Source organism: Hemicordylus capensis, chromosome 1 (genome assembly GCF_027244095.1).
Source record: "Hemicordylus capensis ecotype Gifberg chromosome 1, rHemCap1.1.pri, whole genome shotgun sequence".
Lineage (NCBI taxonomy): Eukaryota > Metazoa > Chordata > Lepidosauria > Squamata > Cordylidae > Hemicordylus > Hemicordylus capensis.
Window position 1 is genome coordinate 57,147,970 of NC_069657.1, and position 26,269 is coordinate 57,174,238.

The 26,269-nt window shown below is 42.6% G+C and overlaps 1 protein-coding gene across 7 annotated transcripts in view; it reads right to left on the reverse strand.

Moving 5' to 3' along the window:
- AKAP6 (A-kinase anchoring protein 6) overlaps positions 1–26,269 on the reverse strand; it is a 392,941-nt gene that overhangs the window by 304,913 nt on the left and 61,759 nt on the right. For 6 of the 7 annotated variants that reach the window (XM_053282865.1, XM_053282863.1, XM_053282862.1 and 3 more), the window contains exon 3: positions 23,928–24,282. In XM_053282865.1, the coding sequence (XP_053138840.1) occupies positions 23,928–24,242 (315 nt within the window). In that variant the 5' untranslated portion in view covers positions 24,243–24,282. Of the gene's footprint in view, positions 1–23,927; positions 24,286–26,269 lie in introns of all 7 variants that reach the window. The other variant, XM_053282858.1, reaches the window with a different exon arrangement.

The following is a 26,269-nucleotide window of genomic DNA, read 5'->3' on the forward strand; positions in this document are numbered from 1 at the left end:
AACCCCATTTCTCTCTCTCAAATATTGTACTTTGATGCTTCACCGCCCTGACTGACGGCCCAATCCTTATGCACACTGCTCTTGTTAACTGGCTGCTGGCACTATTAGTTTGAACTATTAGTTTAAAATAGTTAAACTATTAGTTTAAAAGACAGGAAACAGAGGGTAGATATAAATAGAGAATTTTCACATTGGAGGGAAATAAGAAGTGGGGCCCCCCAGGGATCTGTACTGGGACTGGTGCTTTTTAATTTATTCATAAATGATCTAGAAGCAGGACTAAGCAGTAGGGATGTGCACGGAAAACCTTCGGCACGGCGGGGGTAGAGCTTTAAGGGCGGGGGAGAGTGTACTCACCCCCCTGCCGTGTTTCCCCTGCCGGCGCTCTCCAAATTTAAAGCCCCTCGGGGCGGTAGCGTTCCTCCCTGCCGCCCCGCTCCCCCCGTCGGCCGGAAGTGGCCGGAAGTCGCGAGCGCGCGTACCAGTTGCAAGGGAGTGACAGCAGGAGAGAGGGCATGCCCTCAGCTCCTGCCCGTGACTTCCAGCAGCATCTGGTGGGCCACTGTGCTGGACTAGATGGGCCCTGGGCCTGATCCCGCAGGCTTGTTCTTATGTTCTTATGAACCAGCCCTATTAAGCAAATTGCAAGCTGTGTCACTACCACAGAGTCTCATGGCTGCAGAAGGGAGCAGATTCCCCTAGCATCTGAGCAATTCCCTCAGAATTCCTGCAAGGCAGCCAGCCAGTGACATGCAAACTAGGTACATCTGTGTGTAGGATACACAGCTTTGAGCAAGCATGGTAACAATTCGTATCCTCAAAAGGGATTATCTGCCCACAGATATTTTCCTTATTTAACCCTGCCTAAATCTCAAGAGCTGAACTGCTGGCTAAGATTTGCAGAATGAATTGTCTAAGCAGCCCATGAGGGGGAAACAAATTGCACTCTGAATATCTGGGTATGTAGGAGTGTACTGTGACTTTGAACACCCACACATGTTAACTAGGACAACATTAACCCGTACTAGGATAAATAGCAAGGCCTTAATTTAAAAAGAGTAACATGTTGATTGCAGTGCTAAGCTGCGTAGGGGGACTGGAGATGGGAGAAAGTTGACAAAAATAGCAATTGTTAATGTAAGGGAGGAGAAGTGCCTATTCTGCCTGTGTGGTTTCAGTGTCCCTTTGTGAAGGCAATTCCAGAAATAAAAACATGAAATTCTTTTTAATTTGATTTTACAACCATATGCACATTTACAAAGTGAAGTAATACAAAACCAGTCACCAGACCTCAGGATATGGGGCAAAAGTAACAGCATTTACTTTGCAAAAACTTACATTCTGCGCAGCAAGCCACCCACCGAAGAGGGAAGTGCTTGCTGCTTCCACACCAGCTGCTAATGGAGGCTGCTCCGTGCCTACTAAGTATTTATCAGTGCAGTTGCATTTTACTCCCAGTGGGGATAGTGGGAGTACATAGGAACACAGGAAGCTGTCATATACTGAGTCAGACCATTGGTCTATCTAGCTCAGTATTGTCTTCACAGACTGGCAGCGGCTTCTTCAAGGTTGCAGGCAGGGATCTCTCTCACCCCTATCTTGGAGAAGCCAGGGAGGGAACTTGGAAGCTTCTGCTCTTCCCAGAGCGGCTCCATCCCCTAAGGGGAATATCTTACAGTGCTCACATATCAAGTCTCCCATTCATATGCAACCAGGGCAGACCCTGCTTAGCTAAGGGGACAAGTCATGCTTGCTACCACAAGACCAGCTCTCCTCTCCTCCTGTAGTAGGTCACAACTACACTGAAGTATAGCTTAGTAGGCATGGATCAGCCCTCACCTCTTCTAGTAGTGCAGATGGGTTGCTGGCTGGTGTGGCAGCAGCAAGCGCACTTCCCTCTTCAGTGAGCAGCTTGCTGTGCAGAACTTTAGCCACTGTAGCCTCTTTATTTCTTAACTTATTTCTTAAGATTATTTAAAATCCAATCTGTTTAACACTGCAATCCTATACATAGTTACCTGGAATAAGCTTAACTGAACAAAGAGAAACCTATTTCTGAGTGAACACAGGATCAGGTTCCAATTCATCACATTTTAGACCAAGCAGTTTAGTCTTAACTGTGATTATGATCAGGCAATCATTCTGCCGTGGGAGTAAGAACAAACTCCCATTAAGCATTTCTGCTACCAGGAATCCGCTTTTCTGGTATCACTAGAAAAAAAAAATTTGAGCTGGGGAGGTGCCTGTGCTACATACCTCCGCAATAGCAGCATTTTCACAGATGCTGACCTTGTTCCACCCCTTTAATGCAAACTGCATGCAAATCTTATTTTTTTTTCTGGCCATGATACAAGCTCATTGAAAACTATGGTACTGTGTCATACACAAAATATGTGGCTGTGCTGGAAAACATCAATATTTTAGACGCATAACATTTATCTTAAAGCTAGACATGCCTGCTGTTTTAGTATTAATCCCAAAGAACAAATAGTGAGTCATCCTGATGCAATACAATGTCCTGACTTCATTAGCTCTGTCATGGAGCTTGCCATAAGGCATCTCACAAAAGCTGTCTGACAGCACCTTCTGCGGGAAAAGCCCCTTCCTATATTCACTGCAGTTCAATTTTCCTCCTAGCCTCACCCAACAGCATCAATGTGACTTAGTAATAACACATTTCTGACAGATGACTGGAGAGCCTGACATAGTAGCTGTGGCTACAGATTTTAAGATCAGAAGGGCCTACGTGGTCTGCTCTCTTGTAAAGCACAAGCCAAATGCTGCCTATTAGTATTAGTATTATTGTTAGTATTTATTAATTGATGATGATGATGATGATGATGATATTTACACACAGTCTACCAGATGTTATTGTCTGGATTTGGTACTTTAATTATTGGGCCCTTTCCAAGGGTCTAGGATAACTAAAGAAAAAATATAGATCGCATCGTAGTATTTGAGCTGTCCTGAGTAGTGTGGCCTTCTGTAGTTGATGTGTTGTAATTTTATCAATGCCCAAGGTGTCAAGATGGCGTTGAAGTTATTTTGGTACTGCACCAAGGGCACAAACAACTATTGGCACCACTATTGTTTTCTTTTTCCAGAGCCGCTCAATTTCAATCTGAAGGTCCTTGTATTTAGTTGTTTTCTCCCATTGTTTTTCATTGACTCATCTATCCCCTGGGATTGCAATATCAGTTATCAGAACCCGATTCTTCTCGATGACTGTCAGATCCGGCGTATTGTGAGCTAAATGCCTATGTTTGTATTCAAAAATTCCAAAGGATTTTTGCCTCCTCGTTGTCTGTGACCTTCTCAATCAGATGATTCCACCAATTCTTGCTTGCTGGCAATTTATAATTCTTGAAAAGTTTCAGTGGATCATCGCAACAACTTTATTGTGTCTTTCCTTATAATCAGTCTTCGTGGTTTTCTTACAACATACAAGGTGCTCAACCGTCTCATCCGCTTCCTTGCATAACCGACACTTACTGTCTGGGTCTTATCCATTTTTGCTTTTATAACATTTGTTCATAGTGATTGTTCCTGGGCTGCAAAAACGAGACCTTCCATTTCTTTCTTCAGTGCCCCCTTCTTTAACCACTGCCATGTTGTGCTGTTGTTGACTTTCAAATGTATGTCATTAAAGAACTGACCGTGCAATGGTTTGTTGTGCCATTTTTCTCGCCAATTCCTCATCTGCTGTTTTTTATATTCATCCTTTGATTCCTTTATTTTCAACAGTCCTGTCTTACTCACTTCCTGTGATTAGTAAGTGATGATGATGATGATGATGATGATGATGATGATGATGATAGTTAGTATCGCAAACTGTCCTTCCTTGGTGTCTAACCTTTGCCTAATACTCGAAGGTTGTGGTGTGAAGGTCCATTAAGCAGCAAGCTTGCTAAAGATAAGTAGGACTAAGATCTGGATGGGAGACCATCCTGGAATCCCATATATGCTACTCTGAAGACAGGCAAGATATCAGTGTAGTAAATATTAAGCAAATATGGTTAGTGTGCTTGTGTAGCAGTGACTTTGTTTAGAGGATTACAGCCTCAATGGTAATTAAGCTGCAGAAGTCTACATCATGGCTTTGGGCTATAAATAGCCTCTCTAACTGGAATGTGCTTGCTGCTTCAGTTAAGAACTGAGGAAGCACTAATTAGTAGGGATGTGCACAAAACCAGTTTGCCCGGTTTGGTTCGAATTCAAACTAGGGGTTGAACTGGTAGGGGGAGGTTTGGTTTTGGTTTTGCTCGAACCCCCCTGGTTCAGTTTGAATTTGAACTGTTTCAAACTGGTTCAAACCACCAAAAGTGGGTGGGGTTGTAGCCGGCACCAATGGGTGCCTACCACCCAAACTGCAAAGCAATCGGACACTCGTACGATTTTTTATGAATTTTTAATTTCTTTAATTTGTTTTCTCATCGGGTATAATGAAACCTCCATTCTTCCCAATGGACAAAAACCATATGGGATAATGGGCTGGTTCAAGTCCCATTATAGCCTATGAGAAAAATAATTACAAATATTTCAAAAATTCATAAAAAATCATAGGAGTATCCGATTGCTTTCGGGTTTGGGTGGTAGTTGGCACCCATGGGTGCTCCACAATAGGGAATAGTGGGCTGGTTCAAGTCCCATTATACTCTATGAGAAAAAAACCCCAAAAATGCATTAAAAACTGTACGTGTCCGATTGTTTGGGGGGTTGGGTGGTAGGCACCCATGGGTGCCAGCTACAACCCCATCCACTTTTGAAGGTTCAAATCAGACCCACCCCCCCAGCTTGGTTCAAATTCAAATTTGCAGCTCGAACCTGATGGCTGTTTCGGTTTGAATTCGAACCATCGAACCAAACTAGTTTGAATTCAAATCAGTTCGAATTCAAACCAGTTTGTACATCCCTACTAATTAGTGAATTATTTAAGATCTTGAGTGAGAAGATCCAAAACAGATCTCAAAAGATGGTTAAACAAAATGGTTCTCAAAACAGGTTCAGACTTTGAAATCTCACCAAGCAGATGTCTCCTCTATCCCATAGTACCTCCCAATTATCTGACTGTCAGCACCATCTTAGTAATTCTTGTTAATACAGGAGATCCATGATTTCATGTATCCATGGATAGTCAAAGACCCAGTTTCATTATCCACGGAATGAAATATAGGCAATTTCTGCTTATCTGCATAGTTCCTGAGTGCCCGGAAGAGACCTCTGATGTCATTTCCGGGTGCCATTGTGAAGCACAGAGTCATTTTGTGGCTTTTTTTGGTTAAAAAAATCAAATAAGAAGGGGAAAGGACATGGGGGCTTGGGGGGCATTCCTGGAGACCAAGAGAACACGTTACTATGCTTTTCTACCCTTATTTCTGTAGGAGTTCCAGCTCCAGATGGCATTGACCTTTTGCACCACTAGGGGCATTGGGAGTAGAGATAGATAGTTAGGGTCTCAAATAGGAAAGAGAAGGAGACTCTATCTCTGCCTCTATTGATAGAATGTACTCAGGAACTTCCTGGGAGTGATTTCCTTCTTCTTCTTCCCAGAAATTCTAGATCGCTCGCTCTCTGAGCACCATGCTCCTATAGGTCTCTCTCTGACCAACATATAGCCAGAAGTTAGATATAGATCTTTTCCTATCATCATGTACTTCTGTATAAAGCAGATTAGTTTAATCTTACATGAATCTCCATGCTTGTCATTATTACAAGCTGTTGCCCCTGAGACCGTTAATTTCTGCTCTAATGGGAGTGAGTTAGCTCCTGAAATAATCTGCTATATAAATAATTACCCCCAACAATTTCTGCCCCACTCCCTGCTTTTTTTTAACCGTTGTTTAAGCTGAAGGATACACACACACACACACACCCATAGGGTTGGTTGGTTGATTGATTGATTGATTGATTGATTGATTAAGTGCTGTCAAGTCGGGGTCAACTCTTAGTAACCACATAGATAGATGCTCTCCAGGATGATCTGTCTTCTGCTTGGCCTTGAAGGTCTCTCAGTGGTGCATTCATTGCTGTCATGTTCGAGTCCATCCACCTTGCTGCTGGCCATCCTTCAACTTTCCCCAGCATTATGGACTTCTCAAGGGAGCTGGATCTTTGAACGATGTGTCTGAAGTATGATAGTTTGAGCCTGGTCATTTGTGCCTTAAGTGAAAATTCTGGATTGATTTGTTCTATGATCCTTTTGTTTCTTTTCCTGGCTGTCCATGGTATCCTCAAAAGTCTTCTCCAGCACCAAAGTTCGAAAGCATCAATACTTTTAAAAAGCTGCTTCTTCAAAGTCCAGCTTTCGCATCCATACAGTATCATGGGAAAAACCATTGTCCAAACGATTCTATTCTTTGTAGGTATAGACACGCCATGGCATCTAAATATACTTTCCAAGGCCTTCATTGCAACTCTGCTACCAAGTGCTAGTCTGCGGCGTATTTAACCCCCTAGGGTTAAGGTATTTTTATTCACAGTTTCATTATCTGTGGAAATTGGTGAGAATGGAACCCATGTGAATAATGAGGGCCACCTTTTCTAAGTACTAGAAGCATTTTACATACGTTACTACTTGAAACAATCCTATACATCAGGCCAATATTATCCTCATATTACAGATGGGAGCTGAGGGCTGTAACTCAGTTGCAGAGAATCTGACTTGCATGCAGAAGGTTCCAGTTTCAATCCCTGACATCTCCAGGTAGGGCTGGGAAAGAATCCTGCCTGAAACCTTGGAGAAACCACTGCCAGTCAATGTAGACAATGTTGAGCTAGATGGACCAATGGTCTGACTCAGTATAAAGCAGTTTCCTATGTTCCTACATACCTGTGTGACCACCAGATGGAGCTACTACCCCAACAGGACAAAAATCCCATTTTCCCTATAACTGTATTTTGTATTATTTATTCGATTTCTATACCACCCTTCCAAAAATGGCTCAGGGTGGTTTACACAGAGAAATAATAAATAAATAAGATGGATCCCTTTCCCCAAAGGGCTCACAATAAAAAAGAAACATAAGATAGACACCAGCAACAGTCACTGGAGATACTGTGCTGGGGGTGGATAGGGCCAAATTTATATAAATTTATATATAAAATTATTACATGTATAGAGGTCTTTGTGTCTGGTCATGCTGGCTAAGGTTGAGAGACTTTTTGTCTGAAAAAAACAAGCCTTCAGCCACAAGCCTTAGATAAGCTACTTTTCTTAGCCTTAATTAACATGGCCAGAGATAAAGTGGGGCAAGACCCCCTTTTTAATAATTATATATAGAAAAGGGGATTGTGATGAGTGTTCATGCTCTTAACCACTGCAGTTTGCAAAGTCCTAGAAACATCAGTACCCTTGGAGAGAGATTTGCCATGATAATTATTGAACCAGAGCTTGGGCTGCCCCCCATCCCAATCCATAGCAGCTGCCCCGTTCATTCAGCTACTGTTATGTAATGATCGAAGATGCAATGTCACCCTTACTTGGCAAGACCCAGCTTCACATTGCTCATTTAACAGTCTGTGTCTTGGACTGTTCTGCAGTCCAATGCAGAGCTGCCAGCTAAGCTGATCAGATTTCAGCCTTGCCTACCAGACGTGATGCTGAGGCTTCACTTCAAAAGTCAAGAACTTTGTATTCAACTTCCTAGTCTGTCATTTACTTTGCTTGGCAACCCTGGATAAGTCTCTGAATTTGTCTAACTATAAAATATACCTTTGCTTCCTAGACACAAGTGCACAAAGAGTATTTTCTGCCTTGAACAATAGGCATTATCATATAGGTATCACAAAGGTAACAGTAGGTGTTGCACTGTAGACCGGCTGGTGGGAGTGTAACAGAGTTGGAAGAACCCCACATTCAGCATCGCACCTGCCCCAGCAGTCTGTTCCCACATCCATATTATTTAAAAGTGCTTTGAGGGATTTTTACCTGTGACATATGCTCACAAGTACCTTCTTTCATTAACCCTCACCCCATGCCCCCTTTCTTGTGGAAAAAACAGCACCCAAACTAAACTTCATTCAGAAATTCCATGATTACATCTCCCAATGTCTTTTTCCGATTCAAAAAGCAGGGCTTTGGATCGGGGTCTGACTAAGGATGTTCAAACCTTAGTCTCCACACAGGTTAATCAATTTAAATCACACTCCTGAAGATACCTTAGTTGCAGAGGGGAAAATATACAGGTACAAAACTGGCAGAAACTGCATGCATATTCTTTTTCAAAAAGCAGCTTTAGGGGGGTGATTTGGATTGGGGCCACAGCAGGGGGAAGAACTAAAACCCCTTTGCACAGTGGCCCTGGTCCCAACTGCAGTCATTGCTAGCTGCTTTGGGGGAGGGGGGATCATGAATTCCAGTCATGGAACTCTCATGCTGTATCTAGTTTGGCCCTTGGAGATTTGATATTATAATGGACACCATAAGAGAAAGGTATGATCTAATTCACAGCATTACAAAGGCTTTCAACTTTACTGTGAAAGCCAAGGGTGGCTGAAGACCTCTGTACGCCTGAGGCAAGCCACCAAATGCCATGCCTTGCATCTACCCTCCCCTTCTTTCCCCTTTTTTAAAGCAAGGGTACAATGGCATCTTGCCACCTCACTGACCCCATAATAATCTGCTGCCTGAAGCAACTGCCTCACCTCACCTCCTAGAAGGGCTGCCCTGTTGATACCACCCCATAGCTTAGATAGCATCATTTTTAATTCATCCCTTTAAATAAAAATTTTTAAAAGTAAATAATCCAAGAAGTACAGCAAGAAACTAAGCTGCACGGTTACATTTCATTTCTGTGTTTTGCCAGATATCCACCCAGAGGCGTAACGGGGGGAAACGGCGCCCAGGGCAAGCTCTGCCCCTGAAATTGCGCCCCCCGCCCCCCCCACATACCTGCGCCCCCTGGCCGGAGTGAGCGCAGCGGTGGCGGGCGGTGGATCGCCGAGTGCGGCGGCGGTGGGCGGCGGCAGATCGCCAAGTGCAGCAGAGCGACACCGAGGCCTGCTGTCTGGCCCAGCGTCGCTTCCCAACTGCGAGGCGCGCCTGCACAGTTCATTCTATGAACTGCGCAGGCGCGCCTGTGCAGTTGGGAAGCGACGCCGGGCCAGACGGAAAGCCTCAGCATCGCTCTGCTGCACTTGGCGATCCGCCGCCGCCCGCCACCGACGCGCGATCCAGGGGGGTGGGGGGGCATGCCACTTTTTGGCGCCCCCCCACGTGGCCCACCAGAGTGGCGCCCAGGGCTCGTGCCCTGCCTGCCCCCCCATCGTTACGCCCCTGTATCCACCACACTATTGGTGGTATATAACTGTAAGAAGCGCAGTTGTCATTCTTTGCAGAAGTTGCACATCAGTGCAAAATGCTGGAGCACTATTTCTGCAACTAGAAAACAAACCATGTTTCATGCTCTAATTGTGTAATACAGCAATTCTAGATGTAATAATCCTCTTGAGCATGGTGGAAAAAATGCTGCTGTGTTAAAACAGCATACAAGTTAATCAACCGCTTATATTATGGGCTCTTAATGTTGCTTGGAATGTTGTAATAATAGCTCCTTGTATTTTGTCTGAATTTGCTGACAAAAGCTAATCAGCACCAACATATTTTCAATTATATCTCATCAGCATTATATCATTGATTTTAATCTGGAGATAATGTTAATGATGGTTTCATGCGACTGACTTCAGTATGTAACTGACTTCAGTATGCCCCTTTCTTGTTTGTGGATCTGATCAAATCTAGTCAGTTTAAAAAAGAAAGAATACTGCAATGATTTCTGAGGAACACAATAGTGCTTGTGATCAACCAGGGCTTCCTCATTTTTAGGGCTTTCCCACTGCTTTGCATTGTCTAGGTTGCTTACAGTAAAAATGGCTCATTAGTAACCATGCCAGCAGCAATTGTTTCTTTTTTAGATGGTAATTACACATCACTGGTTATACAGAAGAAAATTATTAGAATGTAGCATCGCACGCAAGGGAGCACTCAAAAAATAAACACTAAAAAAAAAATACACACTTTTGTTCCTTTTAAAAAAATAATGGGGCTATTATCACAATCAGCAAAAATCGGGCTAGGAGAGCCTAGCCCAATTTTGGCTGATCTTGTAAAGCCACCGGGCTGGCAGGTGAGCCCGGTGGCTTACAAGCGGCTAGCCCGCTTTTTTAGTCCTTCCCTTAGCCCATGTTTGTGGAGTGAGTGAGTCACGGAGCCGGAAGTTGTGTGAACGGCCAATCCAGCCACCCAGGACTCCTTCCCTGCTCAAGTGCGGGGAGCACGGGCGTAGGCCGCTCTCCCCGCTCACCCTGCTAAACCGGGTCTCACTGGTCGTGAGACCCAGCTCAATAATTATCGGTAAGATTATTGGCAAAGTTCCCCACAGGGATGCTTATCTCCTTTTATTTCGCTACAGTTCACAGAGGAATGCTCAGAGTATATAAGAAGTTCACCTCTTGGACAGAAATGTAATGGCACCCATCGTGTTTTGCTTTTATGAACTACATGGGAAACCTCCATGAGTTGTGTGTAGGTTTAAGGCAACTAACTATGATTCTCTTTCAGAGATAGCAGCCCCAATCCTCAGGACAATACAGCAATAGCTTTTGAGCCTTCCCTTCCTCTCATTACCCACCTGCAACCCAAACTGGCTAACAGGCCTCTCCAAAACCCTTGGGATGAAAGAGGGCCTTCTCAGAAAAACAATGGAAAGAACTACTGTCAGAAAGAAAAGAGTAAGATGTCTCAGAGAACGTGCACAAGAGCTGGACACATCTAAAGGAGATCTCTGGGTTGTTGCCCATATGAATTGTTCTTTGAGGCTTTTCTCACAACCAGCCTAACCCTATCTGGGCTGCCCCAAGCAGGGTTAGGCTGGTCGTGAGACGTGGCGGGATCCTAATGGAGCCCCCCCCCTCCAGCCTAACCCCCCGCTTTTAGCCAGGAAAAATCCCCAATGCAACGAGCGCAAAACGCGTTGCATTGAGGGATGCCTGGAGGCTGGAACAACATGTTCCAGCCCCAGATCCCTCTGCCCTGCTCCGTGCTTCATGGAGCTGCACAGAGTAGGGCTGTCCATGTGGGTGCATGGGAGGTGCACTGAAGCCAACCTGCTTGGTCAGCTGGGGGGAAGGTAAGTGGAATGCAGCCTTCCCCCCGCATACCCTCCCCGCCTGCCCAGGGCGATTGTGAGAATCACCTGTTTGATTAACATTTTCACACTCCCAGTTTTTAATTAGTATTTGCCTTGCATAGGGTTCAGTTGGTCTTCCCATTAGTTCCCATTTTCGGCTCTCAGTTCCATGAATAATACTTAAACCAGGAGGCCCACCATTTGTTTCTTCATTTCTGCCTTGGTGAGTCATTTCAAATGTTTTGGAAGCATGTTTGCTCCTGCAATCACTAACTGCATGGGTGGTACTCCCAGATTGGACTACTGCAATGCGCTCTATGTAAGGCTGCCCTTGAAGATGGTTTGGAAGCTTCAGCGGGGCTAGGACACTGCTGCCAGGATGCTTGTGTGTGCAAGTCGCTTCATGAGTGTCACACCCATTCCACGGCAGCTTCATTGGTTACCAGTCCACTTTCAGGCTAGATTCAAGGCGCTGGTCTTGACCTTTACAGTTCTACATGACTTGGGGCTGGAGTACCTGTCAGACTGCATTTGCCCATTTGAACTTGCCAGGGTCCTCTGCTCAGCATCTCAGGCCCTGCTCATGGCCCCACCACTAACAGAGATCCAGTTGGCGGGGACTAGAGACAGGGCCTTTTCAGTTCCCCTCAGCTTTGGAAAACCTTCAAGAAAAGCTCTGCCATGCTCCCTCCCTCAGTGTTTTGTTTTAAAACAATTTAACACACATTTTAAATGTTTTTTTCTACTGCTTATATCTGGTAGGTTTTTTTTTAGTTTTTTAGTTCTCGGTTTTTAGTTTTTATTAATTACTCTTAATTTGAAACGTTTACAATTTATAATTTTAATTGTGGTTTTAGCCTGGTCTTTTAACTTAATCTTTTACTTTACATTGTATCTATTTTATTAATGTTGTGAGCCACCCTGAGCAGTAGTGTGCTGGAGGGGTGGGGTATAATAAAATAAAATAAAATAAAATAAAATAAAATAAAATAAAATAAAATAAAATAAAATAAAATAAAATAGCCTTTGAAGGTATACTTGCTGGCCCATGGGACCATGCCAGAGCGAATGATGTCTAAAACACTGAGAATATTAGGAATAAAAATATAAAGTATCTATATAAAAATATTGTATGTATTTTTCAGACTGTTGCCTTATATTTCTAATCCTCACTAAGCAAGTGAAAATTATTGAGAAATCACAGCCAGCTTCTATAATAATGAGTTTCTAGTTCATCTGTGGTGAACAGTGCCCCTTTCACAAGTTCTACCAACTGTGTACAATGAATGCATGGAGGTGGCCGGATCATACTCACTGTTCCTCTCCCTCAGCCTCTATACATTGTGTGCCTATGTGTACAAAGCCTGCATGTGCACGTCAGTTAAAACAGTAACATCTGGCCAGTTATATTATATTCACTAGTTTCAATTACCATTCTTGAGTCATTCTATTAAAATCAATGAGGCTGTTCAAGTGCTTACCCTCATTTATACTCTTTAATTGGAATGAAAATAAACCCTATATCTCCAATGTACACCGTGAAAGTTTTGTCATAGCATAGCTATAAAAAAAAATAGCAAATGCCACCAGACACTAGGCCTCTCTCACTACTACTCCAAAAAAAGATGCTGAGAGAGAAAATGGTCTTCTGCTTACACATTCCCCATTCTTAGGGTTATGCTACTTATTTTGGCTTTGTAAAATACTCCTATTTTGCTTTTCAGTGTACATTTTTAAAACCTGTGCTGTAGATCCATTTGGTACAACTTCTTTTCTTAGAGGTTTTAGGCTTGAATGGAAACGCATAAATTATTTATGCAAACAATACTTTAAACGCTAAAAAAACAAACATGAATTCATTACAGGACATAAAACAGAGGTATACCTAAACAGAGACGTACAAGTGGCCTTCTGCGGATTCCGTATCCCCAGTTTCACATATCTGCAATTGGGTCTTAGAGATCCAGTTTCATTATCCACCAGTAGAAAAATAGGTGAAATTTACTTATCCGTGGTTTTGAGTGGCCAGAAATGACTTCCAATGTCATTTTCGGCCGCTGTTTTCCAACAGACAACTATTTTGTGGTTCTTAATTTTATTTTATTTTTGCAAATATTTGACCATTTTCTAGGTTTTGGCAGGCATTGCTGGAGAGCTAGAGAATAAAGTACTGTCCTTTTCTTATCTTCTTTTGCTTCCTTTGCTCCCCGCCTTTTTTGGGGGGGGGAAACACATGAATTATTCCATTCCCCCCAATTCCCATCGACTCAAGGTTTCATTATTCACAGTTTCTGTATTTACGCCTATATGCAAGAACGAAACCCCTGCAAATAACGAGGGGTTAAATACCACCTGTATACAGAAGTCTTAATATTGGTTTCTCCCAAGTCACCTATACAGGAGAGCTTGTTAAATAGAAATGACAATCTGTCTTTGCGTATGTATGAAGTAAATCCATAGAATACCAGTCATCTGTCCACTGTGGGTCTTTCCCCCCACCCCGCCCCGCTGTGTGAAACATTTACTCAGCTTGTGCTGAGGCCAGGAAAACCATTTCTATAATTATCATCCATTACTGTATCCATTACCTATTCCTGTAACAAAGGGTATTGCTCATAAATCAGATTTCTGAGCTTCCTCATGTCTGTGCATATTTCTTTACTCTGCCATGTTGCTGTATGTTACATCTTTTAATTACCAAAGCATCAACCAGTGAAATATTGTGGAAGCCTTCTTAAAATATAAGGTATATTGTTATATGATACACAGTTTCAAAGTATATAAACCCTTTTAGTTATTATGTTTTAATTTGTTATTAGAGCATGTTCCCTTTCCTACTCTAGAGTCTGCCAGAGCTGGACCATATATTTGTTTTTCTTTATTAAATGTTTAATTTAATTTAATTTAATTTATTAAATGTGTATTACATTATCATCATTGTTCAACTCTTGTCTCTAAGGGACTTAACTCTAAGGGAGCTTAAAGTGGTATACAAGTTTTTTCCCTACCCCCATATTGTTGGAGATGTGACTCTTCAAGCATCGGCTTTCTGCACCTGTTTATCCTACTGAGCACTAGGGATCCCTCTTTATTCTGCTCTTACTCTCTGCTCTGAGCCCACCTGACAGGTAGGCTGATATTCCCAGGATACTTCTTTCCTGCTTCTTTCTTCTCAGCACATGATGTAGCTAGATGCAGGGACACCGGCTTTCTGACTAAATGAAATTCCCCTAATAAACCTTTTGGACCTTAAACATTAATCTCCAGGTATAATATTTTTAATGAGCTGCTCTCAGCTCACACATGCATCCTCTGCTGCATAAAACTCTCCCCTCCAACACATTTTACCCTCACAATAACCCTGTGAAGTAAGTTAGGCTGAGAGAGAGTGACTTGTCCAGTGTCACCCTTTGGGGCTCATGTCTAAGTGAGGATTTGAACCTGGGTCTCCTCAGGCCAAACTCAGCAGGGCTGGAGCTGAATGGGGCACTAGGCAGATCCATGGGGCAGTGGGTGCTGATGTAGAGTCAATTGTAAGCTAGGATATGAAGAAACTGAGGTATCCATTCTGAGGGGGTCTTTAGTAATGGCTAAACAGGCAATGGTGGCTATTGCCCAAATAAGCACCCTTCTTATACCTAGAAATATCTGTAGACAGCCTGAAGGAACCAATGGGCTGCTTAAGTTAGTGGGGGACAAGGTAGGCTGAACCTTAGAAAAGCAATGCTGTACCCTTCTCTTCCACTCTGCAGCTTTGAGTGGCTTACCGCAAAAGGCCCCAGTGCAGAAAGCTTCTGGTTCAAATACCATTCAATCCTAATAGATCTGGACAAAATTTCCAGCCATGAAGTCTGGGAGAGTTGGATCCCAGACACAGTGGCCAACATCTCCACTAGGTGTGCTGTGCTGTGCTGTTGCAGAATGTCTCCAAAGTGCTTAGAAATCCAGAATCCAGCTGTACACATGTGGGGTGATTGTTGCCAATCCCCTTTCCCTGGAAGTGCTCTTTAACACCCCTAATTAGTCTCTGAGGGTTAAAGTGCACTTCTGGGGGAAGGGTATTGGCAACAATCACCCCCACATTTGTACAGCTAGACTCTGGACTCCTAAACACTGTGGAGGCATTCTGGAGACAGTGGCAAAAATCCCCCTCGTTGCCAGAGGCGTATCTAGGGGAAATAGCGCCTACGGCAAGCACTGAAATTGCGCCCCCTGTCCAAACATCTGACACCCATCTTTCAGATAACTTTACCATAATATCAGCTGAAAAATACAAGTCAAGCTCGTTAATCTTTTAATATTTCAAAACTAGCAGTGGACGTAGCCAGACCAAAAAATGCTGGGAAACTACAATTTTCAGTATGATGGGGCTCATGAAATACCCAAATACTATATGGAGGTGTACTTGGAAAACTTAACAGAAGTGCCTGTCTAATTCTCTACTATGCATTGTAGCATCACTATTACATAAGTTTTAAAAATAAATGGAGAATTTGGCTTTTCCCAGATAATAAATAATTATCTGAAAATAATTAAAGGATATGCAGAGTAAACTGTGTCACTGCTTGGAATATATTCTAGTATTTCAGATAGACAGTTAAAATGAGAGAAGAGAGCAAGAAACTCCCAGTGGGCCTTAATACTAAGGATTTCAAATGGATTCAAAGATAAACTCACCATTAATAGCCATATTATTAAGACATCATATTTAACTCACTTATCACAAGAAGCAAAGTAAGAGCAAATGAATACAATCCTAGCTCATAAGCTTCAGCTCAATATTCACAAGCCCTGATTCTCTGTACTTAGTGCCAAACATCTAGGGCCTCACATGTGCGGTGGCTGTTTTTTAAATATATATATATTTTAAAAATGGCTGCTGATAACAAAATGGCCACCACGCATGCTCAAATGGCCTCTGAGAAGCCTGGCAAGGCCTAGGGCCTCACAGAGGCCATTTGAGCATGCACGGTGGCCATTTTGTTTTCTGCAGCCATTTTTAAAAAATGGCGCCCCCCTTCAAGTGGCCCTGCCTGCCCCACCCTAGATACGTCCCTGCTCCTTGCACATTGCAGATTGCTAAGCACTGTGGAAACATTCTTCACACAACACCTTGACACCATTACTGGAGATGTCGGCCAGTGAGTCTAACATGCTTAGTGTGCTGTATATGGGCACAGTGAAATGACTGTCTGCTGACCCCTTAAGTATAACCCGAACTCCAGTCCTGAATCTCTCTCTCTTCCTTTGGACTAGGAGAAACCCTGTTTTTCAGAGCCTTGCTAGGGAGCTGTATATATAATTTTATTTATTTATAATAAATCTTATATCCCAGTTTACTTAAATTCATCCAAAGCAGTTAACAAGGATAAAAATCAAAACAATATGAAAAACAAACAAACAGCAAAAGACTAACAACCATACTACCCTCTCATAGTTCACAGCATATAAAACTAGTAAAGCAAAAATAAAATACCAATTGCAAAATCAGTAACAATAGCAAAACCATAGAAATAGCAGTAATAAAAAGACCTAAGAAGCTCTATAAGACCTCCAGTAGAGCCAGTTCTGCCTAATAAATCTGTCACCAACAAAACCAATCCACAGGATCATGAGCCCAGTAAATAAGAGGACAGCAACCAAACAGATCAGACTTATGTGTACTGGACTCCACATACAGAGGCGCTGTTATGCTTCTGTATTGTGTATTATGCACAATATGTCCAGGATGCTGGACTTCTCAAAGGTGTCTAAAGAACATAAGACAGCCCTGTTGGATCAGGCCCAAGGCCTATCTAGTCCAGCATCCTGTATCATGGATGTCCAGCATCCTGTTTGTCCCAACAGATACCTCTGAGAAGTCCACATGTGGGCATGCCCTCTCTCCTGCTTTTGCTCCCCTCTTGCAACTGCTATTGAGAGGCATCTTGCTTCTGAGGCTGGAAGTAAATTTGTCTAAGCCCCCTTTAAAGGGCGGTATAGAAATCAAATTAATAAATAATAATAATAATAATAATAATAATGCCAAACAAACCAGTGTTCTTCACCACAACCTGTGGCAGATAATTTCATAGATTAATTATGTGCTGTGTGAAAATGTACTTCCTTTTGTTGGTCTGAAATTTCCTGGCCTTCAGCTTCATGGGATGAACCCTGGTTCTAGCGTTAGAGAGAGAGAAAGAAATTTCTTTTTGTCCACTCTCTCTAAAGGTAAAGTGTGCCATCAAGTCGATTTCGACTCCTGGCGCCCCCAGAGCCCTGTGGTTTTCTTTTGGTAGAATACAGGAGGAGTTTACCATTTCCTCCTCCCACGCAGTACGAGATGATGCCTTTCAGCATCTTCCTATATCGCTACCTGATATAGTACCAGCAGGGATTTGAATCAGCAACCTTCTGCTTGTTAGTCAAGCATTTCCCCGCTGCTCCATTAGGTGGCTTACCCACTCTCTCTATTCCATGCATAATTTTATACACTTCTATCTTTTTCCAAATTAAAAAGTCCCAGATGCTATAGCCTTGCCTCACATGGAACGTGCTCCAGGTCCCTGATCATCTTGATTGCCCTCTTCTGTAGCTTTTCCAGTTCTATGATGTCCTTCTTAAGATATGGTGACCAAAACTATATACAGTACTCCAGGTGTGGCTACACCATCGTTTTGTATAAGGGCATTAGAATATTAGCTGTTTTATTTTCAATCTTCTTCCTAATGATCCCTAACATGGAATTTGCCTTTTCCACAGTTGCCACACACTGAGTCAACACTTTCAACAAACTGTCCACCACGACCCCTATATCTCTCTCCTGGTCAGTCACTGACAGCTCAGATCCCATCAGTGTATATGTGAAGGGGTTTTTTGCCCCAATATTTGCACTTTGCACTTGCTTATAAATAAGTTAAAGTGCACTGGTCCCAGCACAGATCATTTGGGGGACCCCACTTCTAACTTCATTGTGAAAACTGTCCGTTTATTCCTACCCTCTGTTTCCTGTCCTTCAACCAGTTACCAATCTACACATAAACCTGTCCCTTTATCCTATGACTTGAGCCTTTGGTGGGGAACTTTGTCAAAAGGTTTTTGGAGGTCCAAGTATACTATGTCATCCAGCTCACCTTTATCCACATGACACTCTCAAAGAACTCCAACAGATTAGTCAGGCAAGACTTGCCCCTGTGGAAGCCATTCTGGTTCTCCTTCAGCAAGGCTTGTTTTTCTGTACGTTTAACCATTTTGTCCATAAGTATGCTTTCCATCAATTTACCTGGCACAGAAGTTAAGCTAACTGTCCTGTAATTTCCCGGATCGCCCCTGGATCAGTTTTTGAAAATTGGAGTTCAATTCAATGCCTAAATGTGAATTTGCCCAGTCTATGTGAGGGCAATTGAAATCACCCATTATTACAACTCTGTCCTTCGTTGATTCTTCTCTAATCTGCTTCTCCAACTCCAGGTCACTCTAGGCCTTTTAATCTGGAGGGTCCCTAGGAACACATTTCCTTTCAGTCCTCTTATTGTCACCCATAATGATTCTGTGATTTAAATGGGCATTTTCTGAGATTTAAATGGGCATTCCCAAGCAATCTTCGGATACTGGCAAAGCCTGATGTGTTTAGGCTCAGAAATGGAACTACATCCGGTCCCGGCAAGACTATATTCTGGGCTATGGGGCTTGCCTTGTTGAGAAATCATCCGATTAACCTTTGGGTCACATACAAGCAGCAAGTGCTGTGACTAAGATACACTCTGCAGCATTCATAAAAGACAATCTGCAGTGCAGCCTGTTTCAAAATACCCAGAAGCAGCCTTTGTACTGAATGGAGACAGAAAAGCAGAATAGTAACAGGCTGATTATATTATATAAAGAGGGCACAAGCCTTTTTATTTTTGCAAACCAAAGGCCTATGGCACGAGGACAGAAGTGTTTACATGAGCCTCAAATTCTTCCATCTATTACTCTTGTAATTGTCTCTTTGAGTTGGCAGGCCACTAAATGTATAAATGCGGGCCAGTAGTGTAAATTATGTATTTAAATTTATTTTAAAAATTTCTACACTGCTATGATTCTCAAGGCAGAATGTGTTTCCCAATGCAACTATTTCCCTACTTTACAAGGAAGTGCTTCCTTTTTCTGATAGTCATAGGTTTTCTTCGGAGATAGTGGAGCTCTTCTCACAATCAGTGAGAAGAGCTCCTGGGCAGTTTGCAGAAAGAGCAGGTTACACTCACCCTCCCCGCAAACAATGTCCTCTCCTTCCCTTTGGCAGGCGGATTGCCCGCCCAGACGAGCAGCAGCTGCCTCTGCAGCTCCATCCCCCAGAGCTCCGATAATGCATTGCGGGAGTGTGCGGTGCATTATGGGACTCCCCCATTCCCTGAGTGTGCCAGCCGCGGCTGCAAGCAGCAGCAGCAGCAGCTGACACACAGGCAAATAAATGCTCACTCCCTTAACCTCATTTAATAGGGTGGCTAAATAGGCAGGTTTGCCACCGTGTAGCCGCTGGGATCAGGCCCAATCCCGGAGGTCCACATGCATGTGCAAAACTGGGCTGGGCTCCTTTAGCCCGATTTTGCACACGCTTGTGAATAGCCTCAGTATCATTTGATGAAACATTAACAATTTTTAATTGGTTCACATCTCTGTGGCATCTACCATTTGTTCTGATATCAAGTGATATACATTAGACTTGATAGGGGTACCAAAGTTTCAGTTCTGGGTACTGTATAAATATTCTTGTTAAAAGCAAAGGGTGAATGCTCCTGAGACTTCTTCTGACCTATAATTGAATCTTCTTGTAATGAAAGATCTATTCTGAAGTTAGGAATAAAAGGAGTTTACAGATCATTCTATTCTCCACAGGAGCATGAAGGCAGTTTTCCCTGTACAGCAGGGTGTTACAATTCAACTTCACTATTCACAAAGCAAGACAAAGTACACCTGAATCTGTCTAGGGTTAAACTAATTCCTTTTGCAACAATGGCAGCAATGGAAGCTTCCCTCAAGCAGCTAAAAGCTCCTCTCTCTCTCTCTCTCTCGGGGGGTTTGTGTGCAGTTTTTTCAGCATTCGCGTATGAGACAAAGAGTTAAATGCCCCCTCCCCACGTACCATGGTCCTGATCACCTCTCACCTACAGCTGCTCTTTAACTTTAAAGAAACAACAAACATGGAGGAGCAGAGGACCCATCGGAAGAGGTACCAGAGTACCCATCTAAAGCAGCTGGCGCTGATTACACTGTAAAGTTAAAGATCCGGACTTGGACCTTAGTTAGTAGGTCTTTTCTGGCACATATATATTGAAGACAAAAGACTGGATTGTGGAACCAAAGAAAAGGTCATTCTGACAGATTCAAGTTTTGTATAGATCAAAATATTATTGTGGATGGCATTGATGGGGGCTGTATTTATTTTTATTTATTCATTAAAGTTATACACTGATCAACTGACAAGTGCCCTTGAAGTGGTTTACAAAAAACCCAACCCACATAAAAACAAAAATAGACAAGCTCTAAAACAGTTTAAAGTAGTCCATAATACAGTGGCAGTGGATACAGAGCCAGCAGAAGTCAAGAGAAGGAGCAATTACAAATTAAAGTGTGCTGGAAGAAGGTTTCTGCCTGGCGTGTAAATGAATACAAAAATGTTATATTCCAAATCTATTTCTCTTTATCATCATCATCATCATCAGGAAATGGCATTCACTCCCTTAATGCCTGCCTACAGGCAGTAATGGGCTGGATGAGGGATAACAAATTGAAGCTGAATCTAAGCAAGACTGAGGTGCTCATTGTAGGGGATTGGAATTTGAGGGATGAGTTAGATCTTCCTGTGCTGAATGGGGTTACATACCCCCAGAAGGAACAGGTATGAAGCTTGGGAGTGCTCTTGGATCCGGGCCTCACCTTGGTATCTCAGGTGGAGGCTATGGCCAGGAGTGCTTTCCATCAACTACAGCTGATTCAACAGCTGCACCCATTCCTTGAAGAGAACGGTCTCAAAACAGTGGTGCATCAGCTGGTAACCTCCAGGCTTGACTACTGCAATACGCCCTATGTGGGGCTGTCTTTGTATATAGTTTGGAAACTTCAGTTAGTAGAAGTAATCTGGTGAGACCATATTATGCCTGTTTTAAAACAGTTACACTGGCTACAGATATGTTTTCGATCAAAATACAAAGTGAACGGCGTGGGTCTGGGCTATCTTAGAGAGTGCTTTCTTCTGTATGATCCCCATCACACATTGAGGTCATCCGAAGATGTCTGTCTCCAGGTACCACCAGCATGTCTGGTGGTGACTCAGAACCGTGCCTTCTCTGTAGCTGCTCCTGGCCTGTGGAATGCACTCCTGGCAGATATCCATAGTTTGGGCTTCTTGTTGGCCTTCAAGAGAGCCCTAAAGGCTGGCATGGCCTTCCAAGGATTTTTAATTGTTTTTAAGAATTTTAATTGGTTTAAATTGGTTCTGAATTGTTTTAAAATTGTTTTTATATTGTTTTAAGCAGTGCATTTTAAATGGTGTTTGTTATTAAGTTTTTTTAAATTTGTTGTGCACCACCCAGAGCATTTGGATGGGGCAGTCTAGAAACATAATAAGTAAGTAGGTAGCCAGGCGAAGATCTCTAGAACAATAACATCTGATGACCCATGTTTGAGAACCCCTGACATGGATGATGCTTCTGGATTCAGCATCTAGGGTATCAGCCAAGATCTGAATTATGGCAACACATTCTCATTGAATATTATTTATTGCATAATGTATCTTGATTTTAACCCGAAATTGGCTTAAAACGGGCTACGGCCACCTGAGAGTAGGCATATATGTAGTGGGTGTTCCATTGTGCTCATATGTGAAAGTGTACACTGTTATTCCTCTAGGCTTTTCTATTGGTCTGGGCAAGTCAGCAATTCTAGAAAGGTCTAAGTAAGCATAGCTTGCTTATGCAAACCAGTAGATAAATGAGCTTGTACCATTTAATATGGTGCATGGTGCAGATCCAAAATCTGGGTTAGCTGATAGTATTATTATTTCTTGTTTACACAGTCAGACAGGTGCTATTGACTGGTTTGTTTCATCCAGACATCGAGTCCTTCCCAAGGACCTGGGATGGCTGAATTTTATCATCAATATTGTTGGTTATTATAGATATCGTCACAAAATATAGGCTGTTCCCAGTAAAGTTGCTTTTTGTAATTGGCTGATGGTGATTTCTGTGGCCCCTATGGTGTTGAGGTGCTCTTCAAGGTCTTTTGGAACTGCACCCAGGGCGCCAATTACCACTGGGATTATTTTGGTCTTTTTCTGCCACAACCTTTCAATTTCAATTTGTAGATCTTTGTATTTGGTGATTTTTTTTCTATTTCTTTTTCTTCTATTCTGCTATCCCCTGGTATTGCTATGTCGATTATTTTCACTTGTATTTCTTTCTTCTCGACTACAGTTATATCTGGTGTATTGTGTGGCAGATGTTTGTCTGTTTGTAGTCAAAAGTCCCATTATATTTTTGCATCTTCATTTTCTACAACTTTTTCAGTTTTATGGTCCCACCAATCTTTGGCTACAGGTAGCTTGTATTTTTTGCAGATGTTCCAGTGTATCATCCCTGCTACCTTGTCATGCCTTTGTTTGTAGTCAGTCTGTGCAATCTTTTTACAACAGCTGATTAGGTGGTCCACTGTTTCATCTGCTTCTTTACAAAGGCACACTTGCTGTTTGTTGTTGATTTTTCGACTTTTGATCTTATTGCATTTGTTCTTAGTGCCTGTTCTTGTGCAGCCAGTATTAAACCCTCTGTTTCTTTCTTCAAGTTGCCATTCTTAAGCCATTGCCAGGTCTTGGTGATGTCTGATTTTCCACTTATATTGTGCAAATATTGACCATGCAGGGGCTTATTTCTCCATTTTTCTGCTTGGTTCTTGACTTGTTCTTTCTTGTAGGCTTGCTTTGTTTCATTGGTGTTGATTATTATTATTATTTGTTTACACAGTCAGGCAGGTGTTATTGACTGGTTTGTTTTATCCAGACATTGAGTCCTTTCCAAGGAACTGGGATGTCAGAATTTTGTTATCAATATTGTTCTTGTTGTTATTATAGATATTGTCACAGAATATAGGCTGTTCCCAGTATTGTTGCTTTTTGTAATTGGCTGATGGTGATTTCTGTGGCCCCGATGGTGTTGAGGTGCTCTTCAAGTTGTTTTGGAATTGCACCTAAGACGCCAATTACCACTGGGATTATTTTGGTTTTCTTCTGCCACAGCCTTTCAATTTCAATTTGTAGATCTTTGTATTATTTTATTTATTATTATTATTATTATTATTATTACCCAGAGTAAGTTGGACACAAAATTGAGATGTAGCAGGGAAGGAAGGAGAAGTCCATCCAGGAAGTAGAAAAATTAACTGAAACTGGTTCAGTATAGATAGCATATCATTATATGTAAGCAGATGGAGAGCCACCTACCTGTGTGGTCTGCACAGATACTAGTGAGAATTTTACCATCATGATAAATTACCACTTGGCAAATGGTTGTCTGCATTCACCTGCATGAAGAGTAGAGTTACTGAGTTGCTATGACAGACTGGTTCAAACAGCAAAGCCCCAGTCACCACTACATTAATTAGCCAGATACCAGATCTGTCTTTGTCCCTAGGAAAGAGATTTTTATCATGATAGTCTGCCCAAAAAGCATATTCAAATAACCTATGACAGTCCTCTTTCCCTAACCAATACAACCAGAAGTCAGATGTATAGTGCCCTTGATAGCTCAATATGAGATATAACAGGTAGATAGTAATATTTAAACTTACTTTCAGCTGCACCAAATGCACATCCACATGCTTGCTCTCAGAGTCCTGCTGCACGGAGTAAGTCAGATCCCTGACCCTTTCCGATGTCATCCGGAGCCATGTCTCAATTTCAGGCAAGTGGAGAACAATCTTCCAGTCAGCTCCTGTGTGGAGAGGGGGAGGCTTTTCATACTGCTGCCCAGACTCAATATCTTTCATTGCATCTTCTCCACTATCTTGCTCAGTGGTGGGAGTCATGTTGATGACCATGGGGGATGCATCCGTAGCAACAGAATCCAGTTCCTGAGGCCTCATGGGAGAAAGTGCGACTTCCATGGCTAGGATTGGGTGCTCTAGACCATAATTCTTTCCAAATCTGCTGAACAGATAAAAGAGAAATGGCATTGAATGCTCAAAACCTTCCCACAGCACTTTCACAGGAAAAAAAAACCCTCAAAGACAATTCACAAAGTGAAACCATTAAAATAATTCCTAAGGAGAAAAACAATTAAACAGTTTTTAAAATTAATTTTAATTAAAAGCCTGAAAAAACAGGTGTGTCTTAAAGGTCTTTTAAAAAGCAATCAGAGATGGAGAAACTCTTATTTTGACAGGGAGTGAATTCCAAAGCACTGGGGCAGCCACCAGGAAGGCCCAATCCTGAGACACCTCTAGACAAGCCAGTGGCAATCATAACCGGACCTCCCCAGATGATCTTAATGGGCTGCAAGGTTCATGACAAAGAAGGCAATCTCTAAAATACCCTGGACCTCGATCATTCGGAGCTTTATAGGTAATGACCAGCACTTTGTCTTTCGCTCAGAAGCATATCGGCAGCCTGTACAATTCTTTCAGAATCAGTGTTATACAGTTGGGGCATTTCTCATTCAAATCTAGGTGCCCCCCCCCCTCCAAATAGCAGATCAGGACTATGAGTGGTTACAGAGAAATTTCTCATTTCTGAGTAACCAGGAGATGCAGAACTATATGCAGAGGAAGAATTTTTTTTATTTCTAAATTTAATTTCATTTATTTCTTACATTTCTCTATCACCCCATACAAAAACGTCCCTGGGTGGTTCACAATCTCAAAACCATTAAAACATTGACACAATTTAAAACAATTTTAAAAATACAAATACAAATGCTAAAACCCAAAGCTTTAAAATCTATATACGAAAAGCCTGGCTTAGCAGCTATGTTTTCAGGTCCTTCTTGAAAGCATTCAGAGAAGGAAAAACTCTAATTTCATTCAGAAGCACGTTCCAGAGTCCCGGGGCAATTCTAGAAAAGGCCCGGTTTCGAGTTGCCACCAAGCCAGCCAGTGGCAACCGCAGCTGGACCTCCTCAGATGTTCTTAATAGCTGACAGGGCTGTTAAAGAAGAAGGCATTCTCTTAAAGGCATTCTCTTCTATATTTACGTGTATACTGCTTATATACAGCTTATGCATATACTGTACATAAGCAGTTATGTGTATACAGGCCAAATTTTGTCTGTCAGACTCCCAGGGGGTGAGGTGGGCTCCTAGCCCTTCTTGAGCTAGGAGCTCCAGAATGACTGGAGCACCCCCCAAAAAGGTCAGCCTCAGGAACAGCAGCCAGGGGAGGAGGTTAGCTTGTCACCTGAGTCCTCCACCTGGCTTGTGCATTCAGCCAGTTCCCTCTCCTGGAGAACTCCTGGCTCCCATACACAGAAGCAGCTCCTCCTCATCAGCTACTTTGTCTTCGTGCAGAGCGACAGGGCTTAAAGCCTACTTCCAGCCCCGCCCCCTTCCTGACCACACCCAACCTAGCTGTCTCCCTAGAGCTGTTCCCTGCCGCTCTCCCTGCCTTGCCCTCTCAACCCCACTGGGATACAACCAGCCTGGACCCTTCTCATCCCCACTGCCCCCTAACGGGAACAAAAGCCTCAGAGGAGGGATGCCACACCCCTCTCCAGCTTCCACAGGGCCACCCAAGCAACCAGGAAACATGGCATCCCGACAATGTCTATATACTTATTGTATGTACAGGCTGAAGCCTCTCAGCCTTTAATTGTTTACATACAATTAAAAATAATCAAATCAATAAAAAAGAAAATACAGCAGACTAAAAACCAGAGCAAATGAATGGTACATTTAAAAGATAGGTTTCGATCAGGCCAGAAGAGAAATTGTGCAACGTATCCATGACGTGGAGTTGCAGATGGATCATGTAAAGTTACCGAGTAGCACTCGGTAACAGTCAGTGCACTGAGCTCAAGCCTGCTACATATCTAAGTAGCATTTTAATTCCAAAATTTAGACGAGCTCTAACACTTGCCCGTGTAAATGCTCTCCCAACAGCTGTGCTCCATGGTATACCATACGCATCAAGATTATGCC